At 36.3% G+C, this 25,604-nt stretch overlaps 1 protein-coding gene across 9 annotated transcripts in view; it reads right to left on the bottom strand.

Annotated features, from left to right (window-relative positions):
* Positions 1 to 25,604, bottom strand: part of LOC131428131 (protein PALS2) — a 109,620-nt gene that overhangs the window by 34,460 nt on the left and 49,556 nt on the right. The window contains exons 1-2 of one of the 9 annotated variants that reach the window (XM_058591824.1): positions 18,622 to 18,958; positions 10,291 to 11,491 (exon numbers count right to left, since the gene is read on the bottom strand). The exons of 6 other annotated variants lie outside the window; for them this stretch is intronic. In XM_058591824.1, the coding sequence (XP_058447807.1) occupies positions 10,688 to 11,470 (783 nt within the window). In that variant the 5' untranslated portion in view covers positions 11,471 to 11,491; positions 18,622 to 18,958 and the 3' untranslated portion in view covers positions 10,291 to 10,687. Of the gene's footprint in view, positions 1 to 117; positions 136 to 10,270; positions 11,492 to 18,621; positions 18,959 to 25,604 lie in introns of those variants that run through there. 2 more of the 9 variants (XM_058591823.1, XM_058591822.1) reach the window with 2 other exon arrangements.

Genomic DNA, 25,604 nt, shown 5'->3' on the forward strand with positions numbered 1-25,604 from the left:
AGATATTTAATTGCACTTAAGAGGATTCGATCGTGCTGAAATTCGTTCAATGGCGTATCCAGTTCCAAGGGTACATTTAAATAACAGTGTATGATAGACTCAATAACAACAACTCACCCAGAAAGTGTGGCCTACGAAACACGTGCTCAGGGGCCAACCAACGATGTAGAACTAATCTATCACATTGCTTTTCATATCCCGCTCTAACCGTTCTCACGAAGATAGGAAAGAAATTGTTTAGGGTTCGTTACTAGGTCACTGAACGCCACCGAAAAGCCACTGATAGCACGAACATAAATGCGTCGGAAATAAAAAAAAGAAACTACTGTTCATTATCATTGCGACCGTCTCGGAAATACAGGTGGGTGCGGTCATGAGACAGCCGTTTCGGCATGAAGAACTGATAATTGATTCTCGAACACCATGCTAAATGACAATGGAAAAGGATAGGACAACGGGTCGTTAGTGGTCGCTATGGTTTAACGTGACGTTTGTTTGGTACTGCGCAATTAATTGCGAACATTACCAAACATGAACAACCACATTTGGAAGTGCTCAGAAGTTTGGTTTATGGTTAGGTTACTTCTAGAACTAGGGTGACGGCAACCCCATTCAAATCAGCTCCAGTAGTTATCTCATATGCTCAAACCTTATGGTTAAAAACCTTAGAGTAAGATCTGCTGTCTCTGCTCGATCCATTTCACAGTGGAGGAAAAAGAACCAAAAAAACGCGACGTTTTTTATTTGACCAAAAAACGTTACCTCGTGTTTAAACGGACCGTACCAACGCTATTATTTTTATTTTTCCCCAAGTTCCCTTTTTGTACTGGATTGTATTCAAGTTTTACCATATAACATAGAACCGAAGTAGGGTGACCCAACAAAAATTTCGAATTGGAGAATGCAATAATTAAAAAAAAACGGTTTTCAATGATCATACATTTGTTTGAAAGGTTGCTCCATGAAATTTATTGATTGATTTCAACAGGGCAACGCTACGTGCCACTAAGCAATCTTTGAAAATCGAGTAATCAGCAGAAATGGTAATGTGAATTGACCTCCGAGAAGCTGCGATTTGACGCCGCTGAATTATTTATTTTGGGAAGCAGTGAAAGATAAATGTTACGCCAACCATCCAGAAACAATTAAAGACCTCAAGCACGAAATTCAAGTTGCTTTTGATGACATAAGTCCAGAAACAATTAAAAATGTAATCAAAAATTGGGTAGATCGGATTGGCTACTGCCAAGCCAGCCGTGGGTGTTATTAGAACGAAATTATTTTTCATATAAATTTCATGAATCAACCTCTCAAATAAATGTATAATCATTGAAATCTATAAAACTGTTTTTTTTTTATTATTGCATTTTTACATCCGGAATTTTTTGTGGGACACCCTGTAATATTCAGTTGAACTTTGATCTACAATCCGTTATTGCCATAGAGCAAGTTACTGGACCAACTTTACAACTGGACCATTTGTGGGTTTGTTTTGTGCGCCGTTCGCTTTCAAGGAAAACGCAGGATGACCTCGATCGTGGAGTTCTGTGTGATCGTGATTAGCAGATTTCAACTAAACAGTTCTTCTCAGGGCATTAAAAATTTTCAACGAATTTTTTTCTCAAAAAAATGATTTTATCAGTGTTCTATTAGAAACGAAAAAGTTTTGGTTACAATAACTAGGATATAATTTACTAGATTGATAGCTTCATATAGCGGCCATTCTTATATACGTAGCTGATATCGAAATATTTAACATCCAATTCTAACAACAAAAGGGCAAATGGGCAAATGAATGAAAAATGTGCACTCGATTTTATCAAAGACCACTCAACCGATTTGCCACAATCTTAGGTTCCAATGAAAGGACTTAAGATCCCATAGAAAGCTATAGAATATTATCCAGATACAACCTCCGGTTCCGAAATTTAAAATTAAAAAGTATAAACCATTCAATTTCAAATGCGTATTTCTATACTTGACACTAAAAAAAATCGAAAAAAATCCTTTCTTCAAGCCATTTATTTTGTCTGGTTCGTTGATGACGAAGTTTTTAAAGCATAATTTTCTCGCAGATGGCTGAGCCGATGTTAACAAATTTAGGCTTGTTTGAAAGTTACTATTGGGCCATTGATCAAGTTCAAAGATCAATTGGCTGTGACTTCTGGTTCCCGAGATATGATGTTATAAGTGACGTAACCAACAAATTGCGTTGTTTATTTACCGAATGATGGCTGAACCGATTCTAACAAGCTTAGACTCGTTGGGCTATTTATCAAGTTTGAAGATCGAATGGCTGTCACATTCGGCTCCGGAGATATATTAGTATAAGTAACGTTTCTGACAAAAAACGTTGCTTTTTTATCGCTCAGTTTTCTCAGAGATCGCTCAACCAATTTTAACAAGCCTCGTTTGAAAACTACTATTGGGCTATTGATCAAGTTTGAAAATCAAATGCTTGTGACTTCTGGTTCCGGAGATATAATGGTATGGGTGACGTAACCGACAAAACACGTTGGTTTTTTTATCGCTCAATTTTCTTAGGAATGGCAGAACTGGTTTAAGCAAGCCTAGGCTCGTTTAAAAGCTTCTATTGAATTGTGGATGAAATTCGAAAACCAAATGGTTTTCACTTCTGGTTCTTAAGATATAATAGCATAAGTGACGTAACCGACTAACCGCACATTGTTCATCGGCTGAATTTTCTCGCAGATGACTCTACGAATTTCGAAAAACTTATTTGAAAACTGACAATGTCGATCAAATTTGGAAGGGTTATGATGAATATTTCGGTAAGTAATGTTATAGAAAAGAATCAATTTTGAAAGTCGCAGACTTGAAAAAACCTAATATTAGATTATTTGATATGTGAGCTTATGTACTAATGATCGAGGATAGAAACTTTCAAATGATTTCATGAGACTATTTAAATGACAAGAAAAAGGCATTATAGCACCACTAGGTGGAGTGTAATTTTATAGATTAAAAGTTACATCTAAACACGATTATTGTTCTTAAGTTGTAAAATCGTATTCTAATGTTTAAATGATTATTTTGCATTAAAACCATAAGAATTTACAAGCATCTGTAAATTGATTTATCTGCAACTTTTCCATTTTTGATAAGACACTAATCAAATAAAGGTCGAATGATGGTTTTAATATCAAGTTAAAAATATAAATTTTGCGAAAAAAAATCGACGATTCGTTTTTTTAGGTAATTTTCTAATTCTTTAATAAACATTTAATTCTTTTATAAAATATAATTCATAATTTATTTTATAATTTTTTCCTATCTTCTATAAAAAGGTTATACAATATATACTGTGAAACCCAACTTTTGAACTGAGGCCCGGAAGGCCGCTTGTGATATACCATTCGACTCAGCTCGTCGAGAATAGATCAGCACAAAATTAAATTCAAATGAAAGTTCTTAAGATTCCATAGAAAATTCATGAGTTTAATCTTGATTTGACTATCATTTGAATTACAGGGTGACTGGTATAAAAATTTGATCGGTGTGCGTAACACAATAAACGATAGCATGCACTCAGTAATCATAAGCTTTCGCTTCTTGCATAATACATAAATTCACACCACTTCGAAGCTTCGAGCTGAAATGAATCCATTAGAAACATTCAGGAACTATTCATTCCATGTAAGTCATTTAACAGCTGCAATGTAACCGGTCCTTATTCTTACACAATGACCGTTTTGTTCAGTGATAGGGCCCCCATCGTTAGGACGCAGGCTAATCGACTAAACAGGTATGGTAATTAGACAATTATATTCAAAGATCACACATATTTTAAAAATAAACCACTTAAGTTTCAATGTCTAATAAATAACTAACAACAAAATGACTGTCCAGTTTATAAACAAAATTCTGATTCTATTAAGAAAACGAAAACACTATTTCGCGAATCTAGATTTCAGATATTGTACTTTCCATGATTACATCAGAGGTTAATTCTAATCTCAATTGAATCCTGGCAAACAAACTCCAATCATTGAGTAAACCGGGATTAAGTAAACGAACAAAAAACCTAACTAAATCCCAATTAAAAGAAAAACACAGAAACAGGTTTTGCATTCGTAGCATCAAGCGAGTCAATGAGGCCCTTTCTGCGATACATCAATGGACCATTATTTCCAGTTATTCAACAGCAGGTCGCACTCACGTGACGTCAATGGCACTGCAACACTACATTTGCGTCATTTCAGTGGGAATGTTGTTTGCTAGAATCGGAGCAAGAATTCATTCGAGCGGTGGCTGCTACCATAGAGATCCACGCCCACAACAAACAAGTTTTCCGCACAAACGCACGCGCGTATTTTGACTACATACAATCATTAAACCGTCTGCAGTAATTCACACTAGATCGAAGTCAAATCACTAAACATTGGAGCAGTGATTTATAACGCGTGGAATATGCAGCCGACGATGATTAACTAGATTGTTCTACCTTCGGAGCTGCTCAGTGGTTAATCGTAGACATATGACCATTGAATTTGTTTGTTTTGTTGCGTTTATTGCATATTCCTAACCAATCATCGAACGTTTATACCAACAACAACAATCAACACCTAGTGTCTAAGTCATTTCTTGCTTCTCTGAAAACAGCCGACCATAGAATTCCTCCACCTAGCTACGAATGTGCATTAACGGTTTTACCTGCCGGCGAAGGTTTCAACAACAATGACCAGGTCAATGTGGGTATAGGAATTTAGAATAACAAAATACCCTTTACATTGACAGCCTGGTGCTACCGAGTGCAGTGCCACCAGGTAAATAGGAACCAAAAGGTGAACGACATTTTAATGTGAAACATGACGTACTTTTGATTAGTGTTCACCACCAGTGTATTCCAAACCAGTTTGTTTTGGTTTGTTCTCTTAGATCTTTGTTTTGGAATTGATGTTATTTATCTTTCTAGTATTTCACGTTCGTGTCAACTCAATGTGAGTTGTTATATAAATTTAGTTTTTTGGATCCTTCGGAATCTATTTTGCCCTGCAAGAGTTCTATTTTACTCTTTTCCCAAACAGCCTCATATTTCAAGCAAGCATTTACAAACCATAACCAAACCTGTTTTCTACTGTATCGTCATATCACTAAACATTGGTATGATAAAGATATTATTCTGTCTACCCAATTATTATTCAAAGTTCATGTAACAGAATCTTCTCCCTCACAACTGAATGACTTGATTATATTTACGGTGGTGCAAAGCAGGTAAAAACTTATATATAAAATCAATATTAGATTACACAATGAAACATAACAAGATAAGGTAACACTTCCTTTAGAGGGCACATCGTGGCAGTATAACTTATTATAATAGTGATTGCATATAATTTTTACTCACCAAATTACTTGATATAAAGTATATAGTTACCAAATAATGGGTTGGAATTCAGGATGTTGTTTTAATACGATCAAAACCACGACCAAAACAGTTAACACAATAAACCGCTTACGGACGGTAGGAAAAACTAAAATAATAATAATACACTGATATCTTTTTTACGCGACTTTTTCTGTTGTTTTTTTTACGTATATTTTTAATCAGGATTTCCGAAATTACGCGTTTTTCTACGCAGATTTCCGAAGTTATGCGGCTTTGTATTTTTTTTTAAACGGTTCGTATCCCCCCAGTAAAAAAGACCTCAATATAATAGACAAGCAAAGTAAAATTCGACCTTCGATATATGAACTTGAAACTTAGCTTAAGGAGTAAATTCATCTCGATTTAAGGTTCTACTTACAATCTCAAGAAAACAGCCATTGTTGAAAAACGCTTAAGCAGTCTCCTCCGCTACTGCTTGATGGATCTTTAAGAAAAAAAAACATCAGTTTGTTTATAAAAATGTATCAAACAAACTGATATTCTTGTTTTGAATTTCCACTCAACGACTGTGAAGAAAACTGCTCCTGTGTATTCCAACAATGATCGTTGTTCTAAAATTGTAAATTGCCCCTTAAAGCATATGCGTTTTTCTAAACTGAACAAAACTAATAATGTTGTACCCTGTGGTCTTTTTTTTACTCGGGGGATACGTACCGCGGAAAAAACCGTTCAAAAAACGCATAGCTTCTGAAAACCACGTAACTTCGGAAATCCGCAAAAATATTCCGCAGAAGTGAAGAATTTTTTTTTATACCAAATGTCTTAGAACTGCATAAAACGTATCGAACTGGGGTAATCTCAGAAAAACAAATTTTGAAAAAAATCGACTTTGGGATTGAGATCTCTGAAATCGAAAAAAAAACTTTTTCATGCCAAATGTGTTGGAAATGCATGAAACGTCGAGATCGAATGTAGAACAATTCAGAGATGTTCTTTAGCACAAACGGTTGCCCTTTTCGAATGTAGAATATGAAAACATTAAGTAATACATACCAGTTTATATGTAAGACACTGGTACAGTAAGAATCAAAAATAAAAAGTATAAGAATTCTTTCCCCGGTATACTCAATGGCATACGTTTTTTATGCGCTTAAGAAAGCTAAATTGGTCTACTACGAAAATCAGCTGGCTACATGTCAATATGGCCATGGTGCTTTTCACAAATATAAACATCTACACCCAAGGACAATGGAATTTCTGTTGTATTAGTACTCTAGTACTTTTGATACAGAGCTTCACAATATTCAAACACTCACACCAATTTTTAAACTAGTGAAATAGAAATGAAACTTGTTCTAAATGAAGAAAATTGATGCATTTGTTCATCTCTCATTTATAAAACCTGCAAACCACTCGTTTCCACGATGTAGTTTCATACTTACTGTTTGATTTTGACATTTACTCATAGTTTGCGTCCAAATTTTGCTCGCATATCGTGAAAATCCGAACTGCTCACATGTCAAGGTGACAAAAGTGTGGACAGTGAAAAAATTAATTGTCACAAAAAATAAAAGTGTTCAGCTAATTTTAGGTGACATCAATAAAAACTAGATCTGGAGAATGTCGGAGGCCGAACCAGTCGCTGTTTCAAGCGGAAGTTCAAATGCTATAAACAAGCTGGAAGTATCGGCTACAACCGTACATCGAGCTAAACAACTAGCTGCCCGGTCGACTTACAAGAAAATGTTGACTGCAAATCATGACAATAAGTCAGCATACGATTGCAGAAGCTGTTCATGAGGATGCTGACGAAGCCTTTTTATATGTTAATTTAAGATCACACAACCCAAGATGATACTCAAAATGAACCTGCCAACACTACAGAACTTCATTTAATAGATATTGCAGAAACCTAAAAACAACATGAAAATCAGTCGTCAGCGAGATGCAGTTCAATGAAAACTGACGCTCTGCGATGAGTAAAGTGACCAAGGAGGATGTGAAAAGTTACCAAGGAGGATGTGATGAAGGCAATCAAACAAAACGCAGAAGACGTTCGTTTACAATATTCTGAATGATTTTCACTATAAAAAACGTGGTTTGAAATTTAAGTGTGCATCCTGGTCACAAATTGCATCAAAATATTTTTTTAATTCTCAGACCAATGTTTCAAGGCTAAAGGACCAGATAACACATGGATCAATAAGTCCCGAGACTAAAGCAGAGATGGCGCTTGTAGTAAACCAGTAACCACGTCTTTCTAGAGTACTAATCTTTGCTTGAAACGGGTCAAAATTTTAAGTCGATCCGACCAGAAACAGCTGAGTTATCGAGGTTGGAGTAAAGTCGCTTTGTAGTTTGTTGAAAAAATAAAAAAAAACGGGGTTTCGTGTTTTGATAAAACATTGTTTTTAATGGGTAAAAACACCGTGCAAGCGAAACAATGGATTGAAAAATGTTATCCGGACTCTTGTCCATCAAAAGCAACGATTTGTCGGTGGTTCGCCGAGTTTAAACGTGGTCGTACCGACACAAATGACGCGGAACGCTCGGGTAGACCTGTGGAAGCCGTTACACAGGAAAATGTGAATGAAGTGACAAAAATTATAATGAAAGATCGTAAAGTGAAGCTCTGTGAGATTGCTGAGATGACACAGATATCATATGGAAGTGTATTTACTATCCTTCATGAAAAATTGAGCATGAAAAAGGTTTTTTCCAAGTGGGTGCCGCGATTGCTTTCGATGGAACAAAAACAGCAACGATGATTCAGAAAACAATTTATCGAAAAAAAAAAACGTTGGAACCATTGTATCACCCTAAAAGGTGATTATGTTGATGAATAAAAAAAAATTTTGCAAAAAAAAAATGTTGTTTCCATTGTTAGTCTCGGGACTTATTGATCCATGTGTTAAATACGTTAATATCACGTGATATAATTGTGTGAAACACTCTATTTCAGCTGAGACCAGGCCAGAATGGAGGCGACACGCGATGCGAAGCGAAGCAATGCGTTAACTTGAAAGATCACACGGAGCAGGAAAATGAAATGCATGTCAAAGTAAGGTTGCTGTCAGAGTGCAAACGTCACACGAAGCGTCAGGTTGCTGTCAAAGTGAAAGCGTCAAAGCAATTTGCGAGGCGTCCACAGACGCGTACAAGCTTGTTACATTCAATCAAAGCAAACATGTCACATTGAACGAAATGCGATGACAGTGCATCGCATCAAAACGCTTCGCAAATCGCGCAAAATGCGAATTCAAATTCTTTGAGAAAAAAAGCCATAGAACTGCAAAATATTTTGAAGAAATTTTGAGGCACGCCGAGGAGGAAAATATAGGGGGGGGGGTGTCCCAAACGAAAGGTTCCCATCCAGCCAAAATACAATTGCTTTTGTTTTAGATTCGATGTTTATTTATGCATACATTCCCATTTTTATTTTCAAATACAGATCATTATCGTAAAATTAGCAGCAGGAATGTGTATTTCGACGTTGAATAAACAAGAAGCAATAATTACCTTTTGTGGTCGATGCTTAACTTACAGAATTATTGCGTACAGAAAACCGGCAAATGACCATAAATGGTAAAAGTCGCTAATAAAACACACAATCAAACAACAATCCAAATTTGTTTGAAGCAACGATACAACAGTTTAGAATCATCGCTATCTGGTGGGGATCCAAGTGTCAGTCTTAAACAAAAAACATTCCGGGTTGAATCTTTTTCTCACTGGTTTACACACACAAAAATTGAATTTTACGATGCATTTAATAAAGACCGAGTTTGTCAAACGACGGAAAATTCCTTTTGCAATGACTTAATGTTGGATTAGAACGATTTTTACTGGATCCAACTGTAATTTGGATTCGGCTATCAATTGAGTCGGTATGAATACATATTCACCATTTAACTGCCAAACTGATGTGCGCTTCTGTGGTTCACTCGAATAACGGACGTACTTTGCAATTTAATTATTCTCGGTTCAAGTCGCCGCTGTCGCAATAATTATTTTCTTGTTATTTCGAGGATTTTTTTGTCATGGAATTTTTCAACTACACAATATTACTTGTTCTTGCGCCTAAATTTTCGTAAACTGCGACGCTCCATCTATGTGCATCTCATTTAATGTAAAATCACGAGGTATTTTCGGAGTGTGTTGAAATAAATTTTTTTTGATTAGATGGGAAACTAGTTTTAAATAATCTGAGTTTTTCAACGTGTAGAACAATCTAAATACCTAAAATGAACTACTGCAAGAAATGTAGAAATCTTCCAGGTGGGTGCAGTTCTATAATCAGCAACAATAAATCAATTCTGGATTAAGGTAAAAAATGGCCTAATTTTTTTCTACTCTTATTCTAAAGCTTCAAGGTATATTTGTTTTAGATATTCAACTTATTTATGTTATGCTTAGTTCATCAGTCAGAAATAATTATTACATATATGCGGCAACCACTGTTACAATAGCTTTATTTATGAAGCTATCCAGAATACGAAAATTATTAACAGTAAGCTGCAATTCTCATGAATATTCATAAAGCTACTAGTGACTACTTCAAACGATAATAAATCAATAAATTTACTGTATATTCTTCTGCATGAATTTTGTTCTGATCTACCATATGGAATAAGCTTAAATCAGCTTGACGCGCTAACTTTCTTTTCCGTTCTTTTCTTTCCTTCCACACAACAAAAAAAAACTGTTGAAAGTCATTAGCACGTGCGCTCTCGTGTATACCAAGAATTGAACAAAAAAACCTATACTCCATCAAGATAGAAACAGAAAACCAACTGACTAGAACTCTGAAAAATGAAAGTTGAACTCAGGTAAAAGGCAAACAAAAATGTAGGGTCATTGAACTGACCTCCAAAAACAAAAAAAAAGAAGCATAGGTAAAAGAGCTTCGGTGGTGCGGTGAAGCAGAAACCAGTGACATCGAACAAGAGGTGATGGAACAGTAAAACACGGTTTTATGGCATTAAACTTTTATTGTATGATGATTCTTTATCTTATCAGCTAGATCAAATCTTGTAAAACAGATTTCTTTTCACGTTTATTCGTTACGCAGTTCGGGAAACGTATAGAGTTTTTACTTTAAAAAAGGCACATCAATACTCTGCCTAAAATTGTCCAGTTGTATCACTGAAATTTGTTATAATGTACTTACATTAAGTATAACGTAATTTATAGTTATTCGTTCTAGAAACTAATGCAATGGACGGACTTAGTGGATAATTTATGCGTCAATGGGTTCGTCGCTTAGCATGCAGTAATTATATGATACTTGTTTTGTTTATCGAGATTCTGGCCTTCATTGGTTTTGGGAAACCGATCCTAAACCACACCACCAACGGGCATCGTCGAAACGGTACTGTGCGGTGTTGTAGGTCGCGAACCGGCCAGTGAATGTGCAACCGAAGCATTGAGCGACTGCATCGTTCCCATCCGAAGATGAGCCAAATCTTCCAACTTTGTGAGGTCGGCCAGCTCCAGATAGAGGGAATAGACCAACACCCATCCGTACACCGACGCAAGGATAATCAGAATCCATATCAACGTGATCAGAATGTTGTAGGCGAAGATCAGATCGTTGACGATTGAAAATAGCAGTAGAGCAAGGAATCTGAATATCGTAAATACGGCGAAACTCCAGAGCCATGGAACGACTTTGTTTTCGAGCTCCTTCCGTAAAGCATGAACTAACATTATACTGGTCACGAATATGACTGCTCCGCCTATCAAGGAGAATAAAGCCGCGACCATCAATCCATTGCGCACGTGCTTATTACCGACGTAGACAAATTCGTATGAGATAATGTAGTATCCGTAGTGTGTGGATCCTGGAGCTGCCATTACTAGGCAGTAAATATCAAAAATTGCCGTAATCATCGTGAACAAAGCGACGAAGATCGAAAATGATCCTGTTATGATAGCTCCTCGCTGAATGTCCATGTATTTATTATTGTGTAGGATCGGTTTCTGGTACCAAGGTATTCGGAGGGACTTCAACGACTTAGATCGCTGCGAGTGCAAGTTGGACTGCGATCGACCGGTGATGTGCGAATAAACCGACGGTGTCGACCTGTAGGTCGACGGAGTTTTCCGTCCATAGTTCATCGTTCCACCCGTTGTTTCCGGCTGCAAACATACAAAACATACAAGCATTGAATGCTAGAGAATCATCAAGAAAATAAAACTTCACTTGCTTAAAACAGCCACTTGTTGCACGGTAGCACCCGGAGACAGAGAAATTTACACTTGAACTTGACTCGGAACGGAACCAAAAATCAAAACACTACATGAACAGCACACGTAATCGCGACTCTACTCGTTTCAACTGGGACGACATTGACAGGTGTCTGGATAGGCAGTGAAAAAACAACAAAAATCTAAATGTAAAACGCGATAAAATGGCACTGACAGGCTGGGATATTGATCAAACGAGAAATGACAACCGACAAAACAACAAACGAAAGAGGCCATCACGTAAAAAATCATCGAAGGTTTGGTGAAAATAACAATTTCTATCAAACGATATTCCATGCGATTCAATCGGGGTGAAATATTTTGAGGTAATCGATAACAGTGTGTGCCATTTTATCGGGGGACTGTTCTTTCTTACCGCAACCCTCTTTGAGGCCCTTTTATACGCGAGTCGTTTTGTTCAGCTGTAATTTCTCGTCAACGGAGCTTTTTGTTTACAGTGCCAGTTTTAGCGCAAATAGGGTTTCATCATTTATTAAATACGAGATTAGTTGTCATCAATGATACGGAAGTTATATGATCTTTGAAAATTGAGACAACTAGTTTTTTTTACGCAGGATCAATTGTGCAATGCTAAAAGTGTACGTGTTTTTATGTTCGATTTTTAGGTTTCGATTGTATACTTCAACGATTCAAACCTCCAGAAAATTACTACCTGCTATAGCATTTATTAATTAAATTATCATTTTTGATAAAAAAAAAATGTCGCCATCTAAAGATTTCCTGTGCTTTGTACAAACTTAGTATTTAAAAATCGATCGATAGAAAGATTACTAAATACTCAGGTTCTTGAAATCACCATGGTGAAAACATAAGGAGCTCAGGACAAATATCAATGAAAATCGAACATACAGGGTGATTTTTTAAGAGCTTGAGAACTTTTTTAAACAATAAAACGCATAAAATTTGCAAAATCTCATCGGTTCTTTATTTTAAACGTTAGATTGGTACATGACATTTACTTTTTGAAGATAATTTCATTTAAATGTTGACCGCGGCTGCGTCTTAGGTGGTCCATTCGGAAAATCCGCTTTTTAATCGACAAATTTTGTTCAGCGATGAGGCTCATTTCTGGTTGAATGGCTACGTAAATAAGCAAAATTGCCGCATTTGGAGTGAAGAGCAACCAGAAGCCGTTCAAGAACTGCCCATGCATCCCGAAAAATGCACTGTTTGGTGTGGTTTGTACGCTGGTGGAATCATTGGACCGTATTTTTTCAAAGATGCTGTTGGACGCAACGTTACAGTGAATGGCGATCGCTATCGTTCGATGCTAACAAACTTTTTGTTGCCAAAAATGGAAGAACTGAACTTGGTTGACATGTGGTTTCAACAAGATGGCGCTACATGCCACACAGCTCGCGATTCTATGGCCATTTTGAGGGAAAACTTCGGAGAACAATTCATCTCAAGAAATGGACCGGTAAGTTGGCCACCAAGATCATGCGATTTGACGCCTTTAGACTATTTTTTGTGGGGCTACGTCAAGTCTAAAGTCTACAGAAATAAGCCAGTAACTATTCCAGCTTTGGAAGACAACATTTCCGAAGAAATTCGGGCTATTCCGGCCGAAATGCTCGAAAAAGTTGCCCAAAATTGGACTTTCCGAATGGACCACCTAAGACGCAGCCGCGGTCAACATTTAAATGAAATTATCTTCAAAAATTAAATGTCATGTACCAATCTAACGTTTAAAATAAAGAACCGATGAAATTTTGCAAATTTTATGCGTTTTATTGTTTAAAAAAGTTCTCAAGCTCTTAAAAAATCACCCTTTATATATATAATACATAATTCGAAAAACCTGTTTAAACCCTCCTAATGGTGTAATGATGCCTTTCTCATATAACTCCTGTTTTTATAAATATTACTAAGGTATTCTTCAAAAAAATCTTTTATTTGAATCATGAATAAGAACAAGCAAGTTTGTTTGAGCATACATTAGCATAATCTTCCAATTTTAACAAATTCTGACTCAAATTCATAGGAATTAATTTTCACTTTCGCTCTACATGAGGGTAAAAATAATAAACACACTTCACCATGAGACCATGAAACCTTTCATTGTAGTTTAAATTTGTCCAAATTTACTCGGTCGTCTCTAAAAAATGAAGAGTCCCGTTTTTGAGTTTTTGAACTCTATTTCCGGGACTTCCGGAATCGGGAACTGGGAACCGGCATAGCTGAAATCGATTTGTTTGATCAGCAACTAACACAACCTACAAATTTAAGCAGTTTTGAACCAAATTTAGAAGTTTTTTTTTTCTGCATTATCACTCTGAATGACGGGGTGCAATTTCATACACACTTAACCCTGCACACCTATAAAACATCGTGTAAATTTACCTCGTCAAAAATGATTCATTTTTACAGTAAACCCAGCACATATTCAATGCATTTTGGCATATTTTTAAGTGCTGAAGCATGTAAATTTACAAATCTGCTTTTAAAGTAGTGTATGTTCGACACATATGTAAATCATTCTTGTAAAATTCAGTGATTTTACCAATTACGTTCTTATGATTTGAGTCATACGCGGATTTTCGTCACCGGTAAATTTCAAACGTTTTTGCTGTGTGTATTTCCGGAAATCGGATCCGGACAAAATTCTACACTTACTTATGGGAACATAACACCTTTTATTCGAATCTAAGTTTGTGAAAACCGGTTCAACCGTTTCTGAGAAATTGGAGTGATTTCCGGTTTGGAGAACACGATAACTTTTTGTGGTACTTTCGGAACTGGGAACAAATATCTGGTTTACCCAAAATCAATGTATTTGGTATCAACTAATGAAACCTATTCAATTGAAGAATTATACGGAGTCAGTGTCTTGTATAAAAACAGCCCTTTTATTTATCAGCCTGTAATTCCGGTACCGGAAGTCATGTCCGGATGTAACTTTAAAGGATTTGAACTTAAGCTTGTGAAAATTGGTTGAGCGGTCTTAGAGAAAATCGAGTGAAATTTTTCTTAATTTTTTTTTGCACATTTTACTCCGTTACCCCGGAACCAGAAGTTCGATCCTGATAACATTCAATAGCAGGCTATGAGACTAAAGGGCCTTTCATCTGATTCGGAGTTGAAGAAAATCGGTTATGCGGTCTTTAAAGAAAATCGAGTGCGTTTGTTTTTTATATTTTTGCACATTTTACCCCGTTACTCTCGAGCCGGCAGTTCGATCCGAGTATTAATCAGTAGCAGACTATTGGGCCGAGGGATCTTTCATTGGAATCCAAGATTGTGAGAATCGATAGAGTCCTCTCCGAGAAAATCGAGTGCACATTCTTGTTATTACATTACTCGACTAACTGAGTCGAATGATATACGACACTCGGCTCTCCAAGCTTCGGTTTAAAAATTAGTTTTCACAGAGATTGCTTAGCCTTTCTATATGAGAAAGGCATAAATCAAAACTGTATAATCGTACGGAAAATCTTCGGAATATCGTTACAAATTAAAATGCTGTAATTTGAGTATGAAAAGTAATGAATGAAACCTATTCAATTGAATAATATATTTGTTTCATCAACACAATCGAGACCAAAATTATAGATTCTTGAAAGTAGACTCTCAGAAAAAAAATGTCACACATAAAGTAAATTCGAGCCTGCCGTACTTTCTTGTGAGATGACGCAGGATATCACATCCATTAACAAGGAAAAATAGAATGTTGTGTTTGTTCCGATGTCAAGTTCAGCTGCGGCGAAGTATGTGGCATAACACTTTTTGACATGTTTCGGATTGTAAATTAAGCAAAAAGCAATGCTCTTCTCAGGTGCATCTTTTGGAACGCAAGTTTACTTGATATTTTATTCGCACTGTTCAGTAACCAAAACATTGATAGAATCGAAATGATCAATTTTTCGTAATAGGAGATTACGATTTACAAGCATACAACGAGGAATAACCGAAAAAATAGTTGGATTGGTAGTGTAACAGATCGCTTCATAAGTCTTGTGACTGACACACCGATGGCGCTTTAACTGTCAAATCCAAATATCGTGTATGAAGTACCAATTTTCAAAAGACTATGTGTGAAATTCCATGATATTTCGATTAGTTAGAAAAAAAGTGATAGCTTTTTAAGTAAAACTACTTTCATCATGTTTAGAAGCAATAAATTGAAGCAGCGTTTGAAATAACAAATCAGATTTTTAGCTTCGATATGTGATAATGGATGAAACATGGATCCATCATTTCCCACCCGGATTACAATCGGTCATCATATCAGTAGACTGCAGCTCGCTGAACCACGTCCGAAGCATCCAAAAGCACAACAGTCCGCTTTGAAGGTTACGGCTTCTGTATTTTCTTGCACATGGTATAACTATGCAAGAAGAATAAATTGCAAATAATACATAGCGACGTTAGATCGTATGAATGCAAAAATCTAGGAAAAACGACCTCATGTGTCGAAGAAAAAAACACAGTTTCATCAAGACTATGCACTATGCAGAATCGACGGCTACGATGGTTAAACTTCAAATGGCTTCCTCAACCACCATACATTCCACATCTGGTCCCCAGTGACTACTGGCGCTCTGTTGATCTAAAAAAAAAATTCGCTGGTAAGAATTTCAACTCAAATGAAGAAGTAATTACGGAATGTGAAGCCTGTTTTGAGACAAAAAAAACGATTTTTTTAGTTGATCACACGATACTTCATAACGAACCAAGTGCTAGATGCTATTCAGTTTTCATGGCTTAACTTGTTTGTTCTCTGTGAGAAATCCTTCTATAATTGATATGATCCTAATTGTTCAAGGTTTCATTTGTAGTCAACTAGTTTCTTAAGCAGACTTTGACTCAGTTCATTAGTATTCAAAATTTCAAATAAACAATCCCGTTAGCCCTATATTCAACTACTATAGAGCATTATTCTGTTTCGTCACATTGAAAACAATGTTAGTCATGGAATCGTTCTAGATAATTCTGCTGACATTAATACAGCAATAAACCATTTTATTCATTGCTTCATTAAATCTAGAAATCTATCGGTTCCAAAAGCTCAAACTACATTGATTTCTCCTATCATCAACAACAATTTTCAATTGCTCTGTCGCTCACAATTATTTGAAGAATATTTTTATTAAAAATTTGACCCGATGCCTCGAGACTTTGGCTACTATGATGAACCTCCCTTATAGATGGAAAAAACTAAAGTAATTCCTATTTTCACACCTGATACAAACACATCAGAAACACCAAGTTACCGACAAATAATTTTACTTTCTTCTATTAGTAAACAAAACAAAAATGTCAACATCTTCAACAATAATAGATACGAGAGTTTTGAGAAACACAAAATCAATGAAAAATAATGAGCATCAGAGCAGGTTACTTTATCAGAACTGCACTATCAAACGTCATTCTTCCCAAGTGGCCTCACAACAATACACGCACACCATCTCGCCTAAGGTCATCGGGTAACGCCTCAAAATCACTAACGAGCAAATTTGCTCATGTTAGTGTGTATAATTCGTTAAACGTTACCCCCCCAGTAAGTTGGCATATTATTAGCTAAGCCAGATGCCACCGACTATTGAGTGGAAAAATTTTGACAGCAAATTGTTTTAGCGAAATAATTTCCGGCTCAAAACACTAGACATTTTAGAGAAGTAAGACAAGCAAACTTGTTCAATAAGAAGTGCCAAAATAACAATCTATTCTAAGCAAATGTTCCTTTTTACCTTTTTTTAAGCTAAATATGTAATTGCTGAAGAAAACTTAGAAGATTTAACGAGTTAACTTTAAAATTTTCGAGTTCGTAATGAAACCATTTGATTATTTTTATTGCTTAAAAAGAATTTAAATTGTACTTTAAAAAGCCACTTTCAATTGTTTTTAGCTGTAAATAATAGAACAAAATTAGTTGAAGGTGCGATCCCGTACTACACAACCTGACAATGGCCATTAAGCTGCTCAAATACCATGGCAAATGTGACTTTTGTGACAAACAATCACATTACTAAACCGGCAGTGTGATTTTCTAACCGACCTTCGACACCACGCGTTGCTGTTTTCTATCGCACCATAATATATTATGATGTATTAGCATACAAATCAAAGAAAAAGCGAAAACTTGCTGTACACAATTGCATAACAATATAAATAATGATAACATTGCTATAATTGTAAATGCAGCAGTGAAACCGCTAAACACACAAAGCGCAACAAAGCAGCCGAGAGATTTTCGGAGAGCTGAGTTTTCCTCCGAACAGTCACTCTCACAGCTTCTACAGTACGGCCGTAGGTAGTGCAAGCAAAACACCTCGCCAATGCTGATCAGAAACAAGTTCTCGCATCTTATAGGAAACAGAAGTCTCCAGCAAACGCGGGGAACCAGTGGTCACCACCGGAGACGTCCACAATTAAAAAAAAGACGAAGAAGATTATACCACTACAACGATCCACATTAGCTCTGAAGCTCTGCTTGTGTGAATGAGATGCGAACCAGCGTGAAACCTGTTTGCAACCCCACCGCGGTTACCTCTAAAACCTCCGCACTGCTGAGGTTTTCCACCGCGCTTTTGGGGCCATCAAGAAGATCTTAGTTCACCAACACTACCTTTCCGGTTGTCTTGTATTCGTGCAATCGAACATGGGTGGATACCTTTTCAGGTACTACGATTGTCCAAAAAAAATGTCTTCTTTTGGATTTTCGATATATTTTCGGTCTAACAATAAACTATTGTTTGCGTATCTGTAGTAACTTCGCAGATAGAGAAGTAATCTGGAGCATTTAAATGTACCTTAAACTTATGACGTCGACTCTAGGCGTTCTTCTCATAACACATACATAATTGATCTGACTCATAGTTCATATTCATAAATTGTGTTTCAATTGGAGGTGGTGGCCAGTTACTCCCAAGTAAATTTACATTCACTCCTTGTTGGTGACCTATTTTGCAAGCCACAATTGTCTCAGATCATATAACTTACGAGTTTTCGGTGAATAACCGAAGTAACTAGGCTAACTTATGAAATGGAATGGTACACACCTTAAATTCAGCCCAATTCCAAATGTGGACACAACTGTGTCTTCGTTTTTCTTTCAACCGCTTGTATTTGCAGTACTACTGAATCGATATAATTTTCTTTTTATTTTGCATTCACTCAACCGTCCATCAAATAAATGGGCACCCAAAATGTGGGAATGTATACTTTATAGTCACACTAAGTAGAGTAAAAAAACTAAAACAATCAGTCAGGGCGAAGACAACACACCGAAGAGCACTACTTCGAGGTAGCTGTGGAATGACGTGAACACCGAGCGTCGTAAACACGCAACTTGTAACGTACGCGGTTCTCTCGAAACTGGCAAACCGCGCACTCGCGTATGGTGAGTTCGGGCTCCACCGTGGAAAACAACAACCCCACTCCAAGCACCTTTCCAACTGCAAAACGCGGTGTAAACAATCATGAGAACGCTTCGTCAGCTATGTTGGGTGAGCAGCAAGCCGCACCACCGCAAAGCATAATGCGGGAGAATGGGAAACCGTGGTGAGAATCTCGCATCACTGAGCGTACGCACTCACCAGGTGTGCGAGAGTAACGAGAGTGGTGAGTTTCCAGTGGTAGATCACGATCGCTAATTGATCACCAACTCTTTCTCACTGTGCGAGGATCGGCACTTGCATGTGAATCGACAGTGTTTAACTTATGGCGTTTTCGTTTTTAAATTGCACTACACCGGTGCAGTGCTACACTGAGGCATGAATAAACGAACAAAAATGACGAAAACATAAACAGTAACCATTGACTACAATACATGATTCCATTGCACAGAGCTACACCAAACTTTTGATGAGTGCTACACCAGTGGTATCGGTGCAGAAAAAGTGTAGCACTGGCGTAGTGCAATTGGTAAAAACGAACGGTTTCAGTGCAGCTTTCGCTACACCAGTGTAGTGCAATTTAAAAACGAAAACGACATTAGTGGCGAATGGGGTTTTCAGACGCGTGCAAATCAGATGCACATTTAAATCGGACAAGCGTACAAGGTTACTTGGCGAATCGTTTTATTATACTATATAGAAGTATTTAGTTTCTATATCTCCTTGTAGTTGTTCCGATGGTTCCGAAATTAATACATATGCATAAAATCAATACAACTTCCCCTTTTGTCCATTAGCATAAGCAATGCAAGAAACACATACAATGCTTACATATGATATATCATAGCTGACAACTATTCCGTTTCAATTAGGAAATGTAATCAACTCCGTGTAAGAGCGAGAGAGTGAGAGTGGTGAGGTAATCATAATACCTACTTTGGCCAACGCCTTCTTAATCGTACGATCACTGTAGTGCCAACTGTTGACCCACCAAAGATTATGGATGTGTTTGTGTGCACGACCGAATATTTGCGGTCTCAAATATTAAGATGGCAGAGTGCCCCTTTAAACCTTCCAGAGCTGCATCATACAACCGTCGGAAACCTGTTCAAAGCGGGTACATGCGGTTTTAATGGCTTTAGGGTGCTAAAAAGGCAGCAACCAGCCAGGTCGGTTCGTCATCATTTATTTTTGTGGTTTATCAACTGGGTGCTTGACAGACAGTTGATGTATTGAGTTTCATACGAATACATAGTGAAAGTTCTAATGTTTACCTGTCTGACTCAATAAAAGATCTGGGCACATTTTATCAGAGTTCTTCAAAGTAGTTTCAGAGTTGAATGAACCGATACCATTAGGGTACTTTAGTTGGGTAACAATCGTCCGATCATAGTAATCAGTCAAAGTATTGTAATTTATTACATGAACTAATCTTATGCAATTCATTGTCTTTTACTAGTATTTCTAGAAGCAATATAATTTCACTGAACGTTGAATTATTCAAGCTTGCATTCCACGAAAATTATGACGGGGAAATAAACTTTATACATAACAGGCGGACCCCTGCATATTTCGTAGCGCAATAATATTTGATAAGATGTAAATAAATCAAAACTACTTTTAATCAATTTTAATGATTATAGAAAAAAAAGTTATTATAATGCTCTATGATAGTGTTCCCTAACATTTTTATAATGCGTACAAGAAGTTGGGAATAGCTGCTATGTGATTACCATCATATTTCGTTTTTGTTTTCCTCTATAGAAAGGTAATAGAATTACTGGAAAAAACGACTTTCGAACGGAGCCTCGGAGATTCATATCCATACCATTCGAATCAGCTCAAAGAGATCAAATAATGGCTGTGTGTGTACTTTAGAAAGATATTTTCCTGCACGATTTATTGAACCGAATTCAACAAGCTTAAGCTCGTTTGAAAGCCACTCCTAAATTGTAAATCAAGTTCTAAGATCATGTGGCTCCGATTTCTGGTTCCAGAAATATAATGGTATAAGTGACGTAACCGACAAAACGCTTTGTTTTTTTACTGCTCAGTTTTCTCAGAGATAGCTGAACCGATTTCAAGAAGCTTAGGCTCGTTTGAAAGCTATTATTAAATTGTGTACCAAATTAGAAAATCAAATGGCTGGCACTCGCGTTTCCATAGATATAATGGCATAAGTGACAAAATGCGTTGTTTTTCACAGCTCATTTTTCTAAGAGATGGCTGAGTCGATCTTAACAAGCTTAAGCTCGTTTGTATTGTGGATCAAGTGACTGTGATTTCTGGTTCCGGAAATATAAAGGTATAAGTTACGTAGCCGACAAAACACGTTGTATTCTTACCGTTCAATTTTCTCAGAGATGATTTCTGATTCCGGAGATATAATGGTATAAGTGACGTAAGCGACAAAATGCGTTAGTTTTTACAGCTAAATTTTCTCAGAGATAGTTGAACCGATTTCAACAAGCTTAAACGCTTTAGAAAGCCATTATTAAATTGTGGATCAAGCTCAACGATCAGGTGGCTGTAGTTTCTGGTTCCAAAGATATAATGGTATAAGTGACTTAGCCGACAAAACGCGTTTTTTTTACCACTAACTTTTCTCAGTGATTACTGAACCGTATTTAACAAGATTAAGCTCGTTTGAAAACTAAAATTGAATTGAGAATCAAATTTAAAAATCAAATGGCTGGCATTTTCGGTTCCGGAGATATAATGGTATAAGTGATGTAACCGACAAAACGCTTTGTTTTTTTTACTGCTCAATTTGCTCAAAGATGACATAGCCGATTTCTATAATAACCGGAATTTTATTAAAAACGCAAAATTTCAATTTTTAATAAATTTCTTTATTATCGCCTTCAAAGTACTCTCCTCCTGCGGCAATACATGCATGCCAACGTTTGATCCAATTTTTCATACAAGTTTTATAGGCCGCCGAAGGTATGGCCTTTAGTTCACGCAGCGAATTCTCTTTTATGGTTTCTATTGTTTAAAAACGCGTTCCCCGCAATGGCAATTTGAGTGTGGAGAAGAGGAAAAAGTCACACGGAGCCATATCTGGAGAGTACGGTGCTTGGTTGATGATATTGGTTGAGTTTTTGGTCAAAAACTGCGACACAATCAACGCTGTGTGAACCGGCGTTTTGAAAGAAATTCAGCTTTTTTGGCACCAGCCGAGAAGCGACGCGTTTCAAACCCAAAACATCAGTTAAAATGTGTTCGGCTGATCCATAAGAGATGCCCAACAACACAGCAAAAATTTTTCAACTTCTTTGTATAGACGCCAAACAAAAACTAATCGTACGATATGCGTCAACATTTGACAGAATGTGTATAAAAGTGTTGCCAACGTTGAGAGAATAAAAGTTTACCGATTAGGCAAGCGCGGGAATTTTAAAATGAAAATTCCGGTTCTTTTTTTATCATAAGGTATAGGCTTTGAAAGCTACTATTAGATTTTGAATGAAGTACAAAAATCAAATGGTTATCACTATAATAGTATAAGTGACGTAACCGACTAACCGTACATTTTCCGTCGGCTGAATTTTCTCAACGAATTTCGATAAACTTATTTGAAAGCTAACAATGCTAATAAAATTTGAAAGGGTTATGGCGAACATTTATGGTTCGAGGGACGTAATGATGTATGTGACGTAACCGACAAATCCCAGTGTTTTTCAATGCAACAAAATTTCTCAAAATTAAAAAAAAGTTGATTTTGTAGGGCGCAAAAAGGACCGAATAATTCAATTTATTCGATGCTTCGATTATTCGATTTCTTCGTCTAACCCACAAGAATAATTATTCTTCAATGTTTCATTCTTAAGAAAAGATTCTCTGCACGATTTTTTTTCATTTTAAACGGGTACGAGTCGGGGAAGCGTTTGGACGAAAATTTATTCTCGGGTACGGTGAGAATTAAAACGCTGTTCTTAACGGCATAAGGCACTGGTCTTACAAACCAGTTGTCGTATGTTCGAGCCCCGACCTGGAAGGATTCGTAGTGTCAGTAGAATCGTAGCATCAGCCATGCAATGGTTCTGTACACTCTGAATCGGCTGCGAAGTCTGTTGAAACAGAAGGTCAAATTCCACTATAGGAATGTAATACCAAGGCTTTGATTTTCTAAACATTTTTTGTTAAGCATAATGTTTCAGCTTACTATGCTTCAGCCATCATCGGACGCTGGTAACACGGTCGCCCGATAAGGGGCTGTATATACTCATCAAGATGATCAGCAAGAATTATATGTCGCTCACTACATGAAATCTGTCGTTCTTTGCTTTTTCTTTTCGATGTTTTTTGTTATTATCTCATGTTACCAATATTGAATAAAAAACTTAATCTGTGTTGCACTGAAAAATGAAAACAAATCTTACATTATAATATGAAAAATATCTGATGTTTTTCACGATTGATTGGTTATGACGTATAAAGTTTTCGTGCATATTCGATACACAATATCTACTTCGTACGGAATATCTTCAAATTTCCCCAAGGGCCTCGGTTCAAATTTCCCCAAGTTACCCCAAGGTTCACTGCTTTTTGTTCCATTATTTAAAGACCTCTGCAAAGTGATGAAATGGGTTAAATTATTGTATAGGATCTGAAGTTTTTCCGCTGCACAAAATCTATTCTGAATTACTAGGCATTTCAATCCAACATTGTTGTTTTTTTGTTGATTGGTGTTATACTAATGGTGATATTGTAACATTTTCCTGTTTGCGTCATTCAATCGCTTTCGACCTAAAATCTCATCACGAAGTATTGATCATGTCATCGCAATGCAGAATCACGGCGTCTATTTGGATAGCATACCACAGATGCTCAGCTTGTCGTAAATGTGCACTGTTAGAAAATGTAATGATATTTTCTTGACGTTTCACTTCAGACTCGTCAGTACATAGCAGTTTAAGTTAAATTGTTATGTCACCTAGCAGTTCAACATAAACCACTAAGCAAACGTGAAGTTAGCAACATATGCTTTTGCGTCATAGTGCGATGTTTTCACCGTTTAGTAGAACTGAAAACGGAAAAAGGTGTTCAATATAGATTATACTCTACGACTCCCAAGTAGCAATCCGCAACTAGTTCTGATACGGCAAAATCCAAAGTATGTTGCAACAAGAGCACGAATATGTGTTTTATGTTATACTAGTTAAAACATGGTGACAACAATGTTTCATCATAACATAACTAGTTACGAAATAGTTATTTAGGTTTCCAATCATAACATCTTTGTGTCATATTGAATTAAATATAATTTATAAGCTATCGTTACTTAATCCAAACATATTTTGATTCACAGCAATGCTTCTAGCCACTAGTTGAAAATAAGTTTATTTGACTTCAATAGTAGCAACCCATAACTAGTTTTGATACCACTTAACTTAACTGTGTTGCAACAAGAACACGACCATGTTTTTTATGTTATACTGGTTAAAACAAGCTGACAGTAGTGTTTCTTTATAACGTAAACATTAAACTAACTATCATTTATAAGTTATCGTTACTTGATTCTAACATATCTTTGATCACAGCTATGCTTTTAGCTACTAGTTGAAAAAAAGTTTATTTTCCGTTGCGAAACCATTATAAATACGTTAGCGTATATGTGAATCGTTACTGTGAATTGATATAGCAATAACTTAGATATTATAAGATTATAACATATAATTTCTTCATTAATTCAGATAGTTATCGGTAAGTTTTCCCAACGTTATGATAACTAAAATGCAAACAAAACAACCTTTGTTGGCTTGAATATGGCGAACACAATATGGAGTCTCAAGAAGAGTATGAAACGTAAATAAAACCAGGATATTACTTTTTTCAAAACTACTTTTTGCCGAAAATAGTGAAAGGCAGAATAGTCATTTTTGTTCTATGCACTATTATAAACACGAAGAAAATAATATAGGGATTGAACATCGATTGTGATAATATTATAGTTCTCATGATATATGAATTTAAAATGATGAGAAATCACTCTACTTGGAATAATTTTGAGCATTCTGAACATAGGGTTATTTTGTTGTTTATTTTTTATATCTTTATAAACAGATTTTGATTGAAGGCGCATAAAAAACAGTTAAGTAAAATTGAATTCCGCTCGACAATTTTTGGATCGTTGTGAAATTTGTACCTTGTATCAAGTTTGTGACTTAAAGTACCCTTCTGCTTTTTTTTTGCTGATAGAAAAGTATTCTGGATTCATTCAATGTTTATAATGTCGAAGTTTCAACTAGTTTACTTGGAAACAAGTTATTTTCAAATTATGAAAAGATAAGTTATTTCAGTATGGCATTACAACGTAATGACAACTTATTTTAGCCGACTTAACAACTAGTAGAACCTGCGCTTTTTGAGTCATGCAAGTGGTTAGATGTTAGTAACAATCACTCAAATATCTGGTTGCAAACTAGTCACAAACAAGCTAGCGTAACAAAAATTGTTACTTGGGTTACCTTGATTCGATCCTGTTCATCATTCCTCTTATGAGCATCGTGTCGACTTATTCGATTGGCAGCACTGGAAAACCATTGAAAAACCGTACGTTGTCTTCTTAACACATGGCCTTGAAAGTCTCGGGCCTAACAAAGAAAACACGATTGTTTTGGTTCAAAATTAACTTTATTCAT

Source organism: Malaya genurostris, chromosome 2, assembly GCF_030247185.1.
Source record: "Malaya genurostris strain Urasoe2022 chromosome 2, Malgen_1.1, whole genome shotgun sequence".
NCBI lineage: Eukaryota > Metazoa > Arthropoda > Insecta > Diptera > Culicidae > Malaya > Malaya genurostris.